Here is a 12,522-nt window from a genome sequence, read left to right as displayed (position 1 = left end):
GGCTATGCCATTGTCTTTCCATGTTATTTTAAGTTTTGAAAGGGCTGCGGTGGACTGAGCAATTCGGGCCAGTAGTTCCGTTTTCGTTCTCTCATCTGAGACAATAGCTCCAAGGTATTTGAATCTGCTAACACTAGTCAGCTTTTCATCTCCAATACTGATGCCCCTTTTAAAGCCCTGTTGGTTATTGGTCATAATTTGGTGGTTTTTGTGTGTGTGTGTGTTTTGTTTTGGCATTTATTTGCATAACATATGCTGCGGAAGTCTTGTCTGTGCGCATCACCAAGTCATAATAATAATAATAATAATAATTTTATTTATAAAGCGCTGTTAACAAACAAAATGTAGGCTCAAGGCGTTGTAATAACATCACAAACACGACAATTGAAATCATAAACTAATTTTAAAAGTTTTAAACAAGTAGGTCTTAATGTTCTTCTTAAAAGTGGTATAGCATGTTGTCTGTCTGAGATCAATGGGGAGTGAGCTCCAAACCTTTGGTCCGTGCACTGAAAAATCCCGCAGACCGTAGCTTTTAAGGGAGAAACGTGGCACCACTAAAAGCGTTGAGTCCATTGAGCGCAGGGCTCTCTGGGGGACATATGGAATAATCAGTTCTCTAAGGTTCAAGGGCATCTCATTGTTATATATACACTGATGACAAAGTGTGGCTGCTAGTTCTTCTTCTGTCCCTGCTAGGCCATCAATGTCATCCGCGATGCGCTAGTAATTCTTCTTCCTCCAATGCTTTCAGTACCTTCATAGCCCTCGAGAGCATCTTCTGTTATCCTTTCAAGGGAGATATTGAAAAGTGTTGGTGAAAGAAGGCAGCCTTGTCTTACTCCACAGTTGGATGAATTAATTAAAACCACTAAATATTGACCTAAAAGTCTTCTGATTGAGATTCCCACTATAAACTATCAGAAACCAAGCACGGCGCGAGATGTAAACACAACAACCTAGTGACTGAGAAGAAATTTGGAAGGACCCCCTTTTATCTGAAGATTTTAATCGAAGGGGACAAAAAAAAAAAACAACATATAAATACATCCTTTTTTATTGTGCAACAATGTTGGTGACTCACATCTTACTTAGATATTTGGTGCCGAGGCGTATAATACGTTACCCCGTCAAAATAGCGCCGACAAAAATAGCGCAGAAAAAAAATATTTTAGTCATTTTGCAGGAAACACTTTAGTTAACATAAATAGTCAAAAATCGTAATAATGTAAAATGATTTATTTCAAAATATAGCATTTATTTACATTATAAAAGTGTACTGTAAAAACACGCAAAGACACTTGTCAAATTTACACACACACAAACTTTCACAAAGCTTGTAGGAAATGTCACGTAGAACTTCCATCACTGGCTTGTGTCCGTACATTGGCACTATAGCTTCAAGTCATCTGTTAAGTTGGAGGAACTTTGTCTTGCTTGCAGCTTTACTTCGTTCTCCAGCATTGCACCTCAGAATCTTGTTCTCGGTGTTCTCCTGTTCTCTGAGGAAGTGAGAGATTAACCTGTACACATTAGGGTGGTGACCGTCAATAGTGAGCTGAATGCATGGCGCCATCCCTCCACTGAATTGTTTGTTCGTGGTTGATTGCCCTGCACACGGTCTCTAACATTCCATTATGCTATCAGAAATCTTGGGGTCACTCTGCGGTCTCGTCTCTGGCGATCAACATAGTTGTCCTCGCAATAGTCATACAAATTACTAATAATCCGGTACTTTTATACACATCATATACGAGTCCGCGCTATTTTGTCTTGTGCTATTTTGTCGGGAAATTTCGCGCTATTTCGTCCGCGCTATTTTGACGGGTCACCGTATAATACACATCATCATATAGGCTACCAATAGGTACTGCTGAGATTTAGGTCTAAATCTACAATCACATACATCTACTCAAAGCATTATAATAACTAACTCTTGGGGGGAAAAAAGCATTTTCACACACACCCCTCCTTCCGAAAAAAAAAAAAGGAAATAAGCTGCGAGTCCAACGAATGTTAACAACCATGTCAAAGATAGGGTCTACGTAGATTACACATTTAAGCCATTCTGGCGTCACATAGAAACCCGTTAAACATCCGACCTTATTTTGTGAAATACAGACGTTACTTCAAAAAAGAAGATGTTTACGTCCTACGCCTTATCTAATCATGCATGTTAACCAATGACTAGCCGGGACCATCGTCGGCATTGAGACGACCGAACGACAATCCAGCGCGCACACCGCACGACCAGGCAGCCGGCTTATATAGTTATAGGCCTAACCCTAAGCCAATGATTAAAATTGTTTGTTTTTGTTTTACGTAAAATGATAGATCTTGTCTAGATTAGATCTAGACTCTACCTAGGCATGATTTTAGATCTATATAAGTATAGACTTATTTTAAATCTATATATTTATCTATTTAGATCTAGAAATATTGATATAGACTATAGACCAGTGATTCCCAAAGTGGTCTATATAGACCCCTAGGGGTCTACGAAGACTTCCAAGGGGTCTACGAAAGTGAAAAAATAAATTGGGGGTCTATGAGATGTCCACGGGGGTCTACGATAATAGATTTCATTTAGGCAGGTTGTGAGTTTAATTTTTATATCCCATTACTGTAATTTTTTCATACACTAATATATGATTTGTAGGCTACCTTGGGAAATCCTTTAAATTGTTGTATTTAATATCAATACATGTTTAAATAGATTAATTTTGTCTCCGTGTAACTAATGATACTTGCTAGATGGGTAGCAAGCCAAGGCAAATGAGCCCTTCTTGCTCGAAGCTTACTGGTTAAGGAGCCAGTTACTCGCCTTCTGCTGTCAGTAAAAACAGTTCTGAAGACCAAATATTTGAGCCACACGTGAAAGATCAAGAAATGCACGATAAACTGCTCTTTGCGAAATTTTTACAATGATATTTAATGTAAATTAATTAATTAATTAACATTTAAAGTTTGAAGGACTGCTTCATAGAAAAACAAATTCCTATATGAAACAAAATATCCGTAGCAACAGATGATAAACCTGAAAAAAAAATATTTTCAGTAAGTTTGGTTCCAGTAATACATATTGTCATTTTAATTGGGTTAAATTTGAATTATATCAATAAAAAAAGATAGATCTCTATCTAGCCTTTTTCACTCTTCAACTCACTATAGTTAGAAATCAGTTGAAAAAAAAAGTTGATGAATTTGCAAAAATACAATTTAAGTTAAGCAGGGGGTCTACCGAAAACCAGAAAACATGACAAGGTGTCTACAAGACAAAAAAAAGTTTGGGAACCACTGCTATAGACCTTACGCTCGAGTTAGGTCAAAGTCTATTACACCCAGATATGGTGGAAAAAAACACAGATTCAGCAACGCTGTGCCTTCATTGTTTAGATTTTTTTAACGTTTCCCTTAAAAAGAAGCGAAACGAAACAAAGTCTTGTTTGTTTATAATCAAAATGAAGTTATCTAGGTCGAAGTCGAGCATTAGAATAAGAAGTACCAGCCGGCATCTGACTCAGAGTAATAGCGGCCTTCTCAAAATAGATAGTCTTCCAAATTTACGAGTATTGTGTCAAAGAATATCTAATGAAACGTCACCTGAGTCGTCCGCGATTTTGAAAACAGCTGCTATTTACAGGTCATCCAAGCCGGACAAAATAGTTGAGAAAGATGTTGTGAAATTTCGACAGCTTTCTATAAAATCTATCGTAGACTTTAGATCAAAAGAAGAATATCTACTTACTAAGGACCATAACCTCATCGACGCCGAATACACTTTGTATAAAGTTTGTTTACCAAATAATAATTACCAGCCTGGTGAGTCTGTCACTTGTGAGGTCATTTCTAGAGCCAGCACCTTAAGTAACATCAACTATACTTCAGTTCTCTATGGAGAACCGTCTTACAAAAGACGAAAAAAAAGTTTGGGTAGTGCTGGTGGTCATTCTAGCAACCACCACAATCTCAATGGTGAGGAAGATGATGAAAAGCGGCATTATCTGATCAATTTTTTTACCCTGAGGTACATTAAGAGACTGATTTATAGCCTGCCTTGGTATTTGTGGCTTCTAGCTTTTCTTTATATCATCTATGATGTGGTGACAAGAAACAAATTTGTTAATTTACGCAGACTTCTTGTGCACAAGGCAGTCAATAAAAAAGGTCTTTTCGGACAGTATGTGGATTTAATAGAGCTGAGTCAGCCGTCGATATGTGCTGGTAAGAGTCCGGAAATATAATTAGATTTAACAAGATTTATATACATTTCACATACAACTTCTTTGTTCTCACATACAACTGATTGTGTGTATATATGGTTAATATTATTGTTATATCTAAGCCTGTGGTTAGGCAGACCTTACTATCACAAAAGAACTTATCATAACTCTAGAATATTTAGTAGTCAAGAGAACTCTTTACTCTATGCCATCTAAGGTATTACTGTCTATAAACAAAGAGGCAGAGAATACTGCAACTATTACTCTAGCAGGATTGCATTTGGCAGACAGGTCTAAATTTGTGCCAATAGAGCAATAGAGAAAAAAACATATTGCTGAGCGTTTTGGAATCAACATCTAAGTGTATAAAACTAATTCAAACGTCCCACTATTAGATCCTCTATGTCTGTGGCATTTTATGCTTCGAGAGACGACTAATTGCCTCTCAATTGCTGAGATAAATTTGTGACTTCTGGGCTACCCATAAGCCAACACTCAAAACCTTATTCTTCTATACTGACCAGATCCAAAGTGATGAAAAACTTTTGCAATTTGGAGTCAGGTGGCTGCAAGAGTTTGCCAGAGAGCAGTGGGCTCCAAGACTGGATTTTCTGTAAAGATTTACTCCTGCAGCCTTAGACCTTACAGTGACACACACAAGGCAGTGCTTTTTTAACCTATAGCTAGGGGTTTACTTTGTGGGCAGCAGGGTATCTCCGCATGCAGATGAGCCATGAACGCCTCACATCTTGGGGCCAAACCTCCTTAGAGACTCTTGCAGATTAGCCTGAGGGCTTCACAGCCTCAGTTTCCATCTGTCACCCATAGGAGGTACTCCATAGGACTTGCTGTGGAGAGGCTATATAGATAGATGCATTGGCAAGGGAGACTTACAAATTGCTCCCCTTTCACGGATGCTACCTAGCAGTGGCAACAAGACTCACACTAGACCTGTCACACATCATTTGGATAGTAGATCATACTTTTAACAAAAATGTTTGTCTCTCATTGTAATCTGTCTTTTGGAACAAAAAATGAAAGAATCTTTTTTTCTTTTGTCTAACCAGCCCTGAAACTGATTTCTGAGCCAGATAACTTGCCAGTGTTAATCAACTGTGCCTATGGTAAAGACAGAACTGGGATCATTTCAGCTCTCATTCTGACATGTTTAGGAATGCCTAAAAGCTATGTTGCAGCGGAGTATGCTTTATCCACAGTAAGAGTTGTTCAAATATATATTTTTTAGTCTCACTAACCATATTTAGCAGTAACCTAAATGCACATATTTAGCATTAAAATAACAATATTTGGTTTTGTGTTTTTAAAATGAAACCCAAAGAAATGCATAATAAAATAAATATTTTTTATAAATTTTGTTTAACAGAACTTGAGTTGTATCTAAATATCATAATTTCTTTAATACTGAACAATAAAGTAATCTGGTAACTTTTGTTACACATATAAAAAGTTTTACAATTTGTATGCTCCTTTCAACCAGTTCATTACAGTAACTCAAGTACTTTGCTGCCATACCAAGGTTCTCACAGTTAAATTCTGTAAGAGCCTGGGATTTTAAACAGAATGTAAAGGATCTACAGCACTTTAACAGATAATCTTTTTGGGCAAGCAAAGGCCAGCTCTAGCTCTAGTAGATAATTAAAATCTGTTGTAGAAAGCATATAATATAGATAGATCAGAGACTGTCATCAATAGTCTTAGAAGTGAAGTCAATTTCTTAAGACTTGTCTTACATTTTAATTTACCAGGTACACCTTAGAGCTAGGTAGACCCAGGGACTTTCTGAAGACAAGTCTTACTTATTTGTTGTGTAAAATGTTTGCTTATATGTTGTGTAAAATGTTTACATATGTGTTGTGTAAAATGTTTGCTTATATGTTGTGTAAAATGTTTACATATGTGTTGTGTAAAATGATAGCTTATATGTTGTGTAAAATGTTTACATATATGTTGTGTAAAATGATAGCTTATATGTTGTGTAAAATGTTTACATATATGTTGTGTAAAATGATAGCTTATATGTTGTGTAAAATGTTTACATATATGTTGTGTAAAATGATAGCTTATATGTTGTGTAAAATGTTTACATATATGTTGTGTAAAATGATAGCTTATATGTTGTGTAAAATGTTTACATATATGTTGTGTAAAATGTTAGCTTATATGTTGTGTAAAATGTTTACATATATGTTGTGTAAAATGTTAGCTTATATGTTGTGTAAAATGTTTACATATATGTTGTGTAAAATGTTTACATATATGTTGTGTAAAATGTTTACATATATGTTGTATAAAATGTTAGCTTATATGTTGTGTAAAATGTTTACATATATGTTGTGTAAAATGTTTACATATATGTTTGTGAAAAATGTTGCACTTGTTTTTGATGTTCCTTCAGTTCATCTTCCATCAGGATTTGAACTTAAGACTCTCAGTTTATCAGCTAAGCTCCTAACCACTTGGCTGCTATTTCTCCCAAAACAGTTGCGTTTTAATGTACTGAGCCTTTTCTAACTGTTTTGTCTGCAGGAAGGTCTGGAGCCAGTGAGACAGTTAGTCTATCAAGACATTGTGGGCAAGTATGAGCTGACTGAAGAGTTCTGCAACTCGGAGACTGAGACGATGTTGAAACTTTTAAACTATATTGAAGAAAAGTAAGTTCTCTGTTTACTTGTCCCATTCATCATCCAATATCTGATATTCATTTGAGAAAAAAACAAAGTATCGTTGAGTTTTTACAATTCAAGACTTTCTCTCATTTGTGGGGGAAAGTACAGATGGTTGGTTAGTCCTTTTGCTGGTTACAACAATTGGCCATAAACTCTAGTGAAACTTGTTTGTTGCTTTGTCTCTCAGGTTTATCATTTTATGGAAAAAAGAAATAAATATCATTGTTCTGAAATGAATATATATATATATATATATATGTAAATATATGTTAATAAGTATGGAAATGTTAATAAGAGTATTAATAGATCTCTTCATGATGTTAACTTGATCTGAACAAACCAAATCAATAGTTTCTCACTCTAATGTCAACTCACCAGCAGTAGGGAAGGAGTTGGGAATGTCTGCTCCATCTGTCTTTCTTTTTGTGGCCCTCTCATAGCTTTGTGTTGTTGTTTTTTAATGCTTATCTTGGAGCACTAATTTCAGATCACCACGGTTACCATGATGTCAGCGGTATACAGCCGCAGAATTAAATGCCATGAGCATATTTGTATGGAAACCGTTTCCCTCACTTCTTAAAGTCAATTACTAACTGTGGCGGCATATATTTGAGAGCCAGATGATACGATGTCTTGATGTAACAATGAGATTGTGTTGATCAGACAATGTGTTACTGATGTTATAATTTTGTATACATCTCTCCTTATCAACATTTACTGAACACTCAATTTGGTGATACTGGAAATACAAATGCAAACTTTAAGTTCAAAAACAGAGATCCTTAAACAATAAATAAAAAGCTTTTATTCTGGAACTAGGAAACACTTTAATAATATAAAAAAAACATCCCCAGGGTAACAGCAAGCAGTTTTCGAGATGACAGTCTAGTGTGTATACCACACAACCTGGCAGCCATCTAAGTTTGATATGCAGTTGTCAGGTTTGACGTTTTTAATTGACAATGCATTAATATTTTTGTTTACTTCATGTTCGCCAGATACACGTCAGTGGAAGGTTACATGTGCCACATTGGATTTAGCTTAGAGGAACAACATAGGCTGAAAGCGAATGTGGAGGCGTTTAGACACTTGGGCTATGAAGACGATAATGATGATGATGACCATAAAGTTACGGGAGTTGTTTCTTCAAAATCTGAAACTCTGTCATCTCATCCAAAGTCTGATTAAAACAGAATCGCCATTTGAGTGAAGGTCAACAATTTAACATTTATTGATCACAGACTGGATATCTCCATTTGATATGTTGAATTTTGAAATGTCATTGTGTCAGCTGGTTCAACAAGCTTGTGTGAATTTATCATGTAGCTATTTTGTCTGGTAGCCTACAACCTTGTGTGAATTGAGCTGGTAGTCATTTTGTTGGTCTACAAGCTTCTGTGAATTTAGTTGGTAGTCATTTTGTGAACTGGTCTACAAGCTTGTGTGAATTGAGCTGGTAGTCATTTTGTTGGTCTACAAGCTTCTGTGAATTTAGTTGGTAGTCATTTTGTGAACTGGTCTACAAGCTTGTGTGAATTGAGCTGGTAGTCATTTTGTTGGTCTACAAGCTTCTGTGAATTGAGTTGGTAGTCATTTTGTGAACTGGTCTACAAGCTTGTGTGAATGTAAATTATAATTATTGTACCTGCTGGTTTGCAAGCTAGTTTGAATGTAGTTTTTATATTGAGTCACTTTAATACGATAATTCATAATTTATTAATCACAACATAGTTAAAACTTTTTTAAACTAATGTTATCATTATTAGTGATGGGAACTAAACTAACTTTTAAAAGTTAAACTAAAACTAGTTTTCAACTAAAATAAAGTAGTTAAACTATTAGTTTATCATGAATTTCAAAAGATAGTTAAACTAAACTAAAGAAAGTTAATTAAACTTTAACAAACTTTTTTTTTTTTGGGGGGGGGGGGGGTCTTTGAACTAGACCTATATAGATCTAATCATTCGACTGTATGCCTATGGTTCGATCTTATTCTTTTAACATTCTGGTAATATTTATCTATAATAAAATCAGTATTAAGGAATATGTTTCTTACCTAAATGTTAATGCACAATAAAATAAAATGTCTAAATAAATATGTGTGCTTGTATTTTTGCTTTGAATTAAAACCTTAAGAAAATAATGGTACTCTTTTTTTTTTTTAAATTATATTAACTTATTATATAACGAAAGTCTTACTTATACTGGTAAACTTTAAAATCTCATTAAATAACATAAATTTTGAATTTCAAATTTAGATCAAGTATCCAAAGAAATAGAAACGCAATCGTTAGAGTTTTATAGCATGGCCTAGTGCGCTTGAACTTGGCCTGGCTTGGCTACCTAGAAGGGGGCTCGAGGTTCGACACCCGACTCAGGCAGAGTTGTGTTTACTGAGCGCCTAAAGGCAGCACAGAAAACCAACTCCTAGATACACCCCCCCCCCTCCTCCACTGGTCCACAAATGAGAATGGACCAAAAGCGCTCTGAGCATGCAATAAGCATGAAAGTAGCGCTATATAAAAGCTATAAAAATTAATTAAAAATGTTAAGCTTACGTCTACCTGTACACAGGCGGAGTATGGCATTCCTTGAGTATGTCTCCACAGACATAGTGCAATCTCTATACATGCTTGACTAACCATGCCGATGTGGTATTTTCTTCTCTGACCACTAAAAATACAACTAACACTATTGCATCACCGTTAAACGCGCAAGGGAACAAAAAACAGGGTGGTCATGTCATTATGGACTGCACACTCACCACACTATATAGGCCTACACGTGTACGTCTATCTGGTCAGGTTGTTAAAATCAGTCGGACACACTGTCTATTTACTTTCTGGGCAGGGAGGGTATATAACTATATATATATCTTTGATTAACATGCTTGACTAGCCACGCCATTGTGTTATTTTCTTGCCTGGCCTCTCCACATTAAGCAAGCACCATTGTATAACGCAGGGTAGTCTTACAGTAGTGTCGACAACACACGTACAGTACACTAGGCCTACATGTGGTCATGTGTATGTCTAGCTGACCAGGTTGTTAAAATAAGTTGGTCATAGTCTATTTACTTTATGTCCAGAGAGGGTGTGGATTAAGATTTTTTTTTCTAGACTTGGTTACCATAATGCTTTTAGATCTATATAGGCCTAGCAGTTGATTTAGACTTAAAAAATCTTAAAAAATAATAAGTCTTAAGACTATAAAAGGGTGTACTTGATGTTCCTGCAGTTAAAAAAAAAATATTGTTTGCCGCAAATGAATGCCACTAAATATTGACCTAATTCACAAATCAGATTCCCACTAGAAACAGAAATTAAACACCTCCACGTGGCTCACAAAAATATTCGGAACAACCTCATTCATAATACTGCTTAGAAGCTTTTGGCAAAAAATGTTTAACATTTTAGAATACTGCTACTTTCAAGTGCAAATATTTACTCCCATTACTTCTACCAGGATCTTACTTTACCCTCTTCAAATGCAGACTGTCTAATTTGTTAACTGCATCATTTTTTTTTTGATAATCAAAGTTATTGATATCACATGACCAGAAAACAGGGAGTGCGTTTCAACCCTGACCACATGTTGAAAAGTTTTACAAATTTTAATTAAACTTTTTAGTTATTAACTAAAAAAAAATTAATTAAACTACGATTTTAACTAACCTTTTTTTTCTAGTTAAACAATGGCCTTAACTAATTTTTTTTAGTTAAACTTTTGCCCATCACTAATCATTATTCATCATATTCAACCTTACTGCCTCCATTCACTTACATGAATATTTGTCATGTTTTATTGAGTTCTTAGCTTAGAAAGGCTTGTAAATTTATTATTATTTTTTATTACTTTTTTTTTCCAACAGTAAATAATTTTTTTTTTACTAATTCACTATTTCTACATAAAAGCTCTATGGCTCATCTTTACTCTCCTGTTGTAAAAACATTTTTGTAATGATATAATTTTATAGCATAAATATTACAAATGATTTCTACTGAAGTTTTTTTTTTAAGTGAAACTTTTTAGGACTTAATATATCATTGTTTTATACATTTTTTTTCTCTGGCGTAAACCAGTTCAGTTTGGCACTTGCCTTTCCTTTGGTTACATGAGCTGCTTGTAGAGAAGGGAACTGATATGTGGGCAACATCATTTCTATCACAATGAATGCCCAGGCATTCATCTCGGTTCCATGAGATGATCCATAGTCGCTTTGCGACGGAAGGAGGCCACACATATATATAAACCAGTTCATCTGTGCCAAAAAGTTTAAGATGAATAAATAAACTTGAGATTTGTATAATTGATATGATTATTCTCAAGTTACTGTTCTAGTCAAATCTTTACAAATTATTGTTTTGTTGTCACATCAGCATGAACCCAGTTCTTGATTAAATACTTGTGCTGTGTTGTACTGTGTACGAATTTCTACAAATCAAGCAGATTTTCAAATCTTTTGTATATGACATATGTTTAAGTCCCACCCTAAAAAACGTGGAAAATAAAACCAAGAATTACAGTTGTTGGTTTGTATTTTAATGGCTTGTTTGTTTTCTACTCTTAGTCTAGTATGTTCATGGCTTTTTTTTTTAAATAATTTTTTTGTTGGTTTTACAATTTTTTTTTATTGAACTTACATTTGTTTGTACATTCTGTCACCAGAATTACGATATTGCACCAGACATTACATTTGTTTTTAAAAAAATATGTAAAATAATATATATATATATATATCTTTGATGTCTGTTTGTTTTTTTAATGGGAGAAGTCTGCTTACTAGTTGTGATGAAGATGTGTAGTTAAAACGTTAGTATTACATGTTTGGACTATGTAAATGTATCTCACAATGTTTGTAAAATGTTTTACTTATTTCGGATGTTCCTTCAGAGTTGAAGATAATTACTTCCTAGTCCAAACCTCCCGCAGGACGGCGGGGGACGGGAGCGGGCAGGGTTGGAACCCGGGACCATCGATAAGTCAGAACGACAGTCCAGCGTGCAAACCGCACGACCAGGCACCCATCCTAATTTATTATTTCAAAGTCTTTATTTTACTCTTAACGCTGAATTCAGATAAAAATGTTTTAAAACTGGGATGTGATGCTAAGTGGCATAAAGCGCTTGGCTACCTCTCAAGGGGGCCTAAATTTGAATCCCAACTCGAGCTGAGTTGTGTTTGCTGAGAGCCTAAAGGCAGCACGAAAATATCGTCCCACATACCCCCTTGCCCAACAGGTCCATAGGAAGCGTGGTCGAGAGGCTAAGCACACTTGAACTTGGCTACCTATGAAAGGGGCTCAAGGTTCGACACCCAGTTTGAGCAGAGTTGTGTTTGCTGAGCGCATAAAGGCAGCACGGACTACCTTCTCCATGATACCCCCTCTCCCACCACTGGTCCACAACTGAGATTGGACCATAGCGCCGCTCTGAGCATGCTATAAGCCTGAAAGTAGCACTATATAAAAGCTATAATTATTACTGGGCGAGTAATCTTTAAATAAAAAAGTTTTGTTTGTGATTGTTGTGAAAAAGAGTTCAGTAGTTACCTCCCCTAAGACATTAACCAACCAGTCGATGACCTCTGGAATTTCATTAAAAACCATCTTA

The 12,522-nt window shown here is 35.5% G+C and overlaps 1 protein-coding gene across 2 annotated transcripts; it reads left to right on the top strand.

The window, feature by feature from the left end:
* The first annotated feature begins 3,425 nt into the window (after positions 1-3,425).
* Positions 3,426-12,463, top strand: LOC106073282 (uncharacterized). Of its 2 annotated transcripts, none has more exons than XM_056006164.1 (4): positions 3,426-4,224; positions 5,291-5,439; positions 6,771-6,895; positions 7,909-12,463. In XM_056006164.1, exons 1-4 carry the CDS (start codon positions 3,462-3,464, stop codon positions 8,096-8,098), a joined length of 1,227 nt encoding a protein of 408 aa, XP_055862139.1. In that variant the 5' UTR covers positions 3,426-3,461; the 3' UTR covers positions 8,099-12,463. The 2 variants fall into 2 exon arrangements, with proteins under 2 accessions (XP_055862139.1, XP_055862140.1); XM_056006165.1 differs by having other exon boundaries at positions 3,428-3,822.
* Positions 12,464-12,522: the final 59 nt, after the last annotated feature.

This window comes from Biomphalaria glabrata, chromosome 12, assembly GCF_947242115.1.
Source record: "Biomphalaria glabrata chromosome 12, xgBioGlab47.1, whole genome shotgun sequence".
NCBI classification, from domain to species: Eukaryota; Metazoa; Mollusca; class Gastropoda; family Planorbidae; genus Biomphalaria; species Biomphalaria glabrata.
The sequence above is the reverse complement of the archived record's forward strand: the minus strand, read 5'-3'. Positions and strand labels throughout refer to the sequence as shown.

Coding starts and splice junctions, on each gene's coding strand:
- LOC106073282 (XM_056006164.1), top strand. CDS start 3,462: ATGAAGTTATCTAGGTCGAAGTCGAGCATTAGAATAAGAAGTACCAGC. Junction 4,225..5,290: donor TCAGCCGTCGATATGTGCTG/GTAAGAGTCCGG, acceptor TTGTCTAACCAG/CCCTGAAACTGATTTCTGAG. Junction 5,440..6,770: donor CGGAGTATGCTTTATCCACA/GTAAGAGTTGTT, acceptor TTTTGTCTGCAG/GAAGGTCTGGAGCCAGTGAG.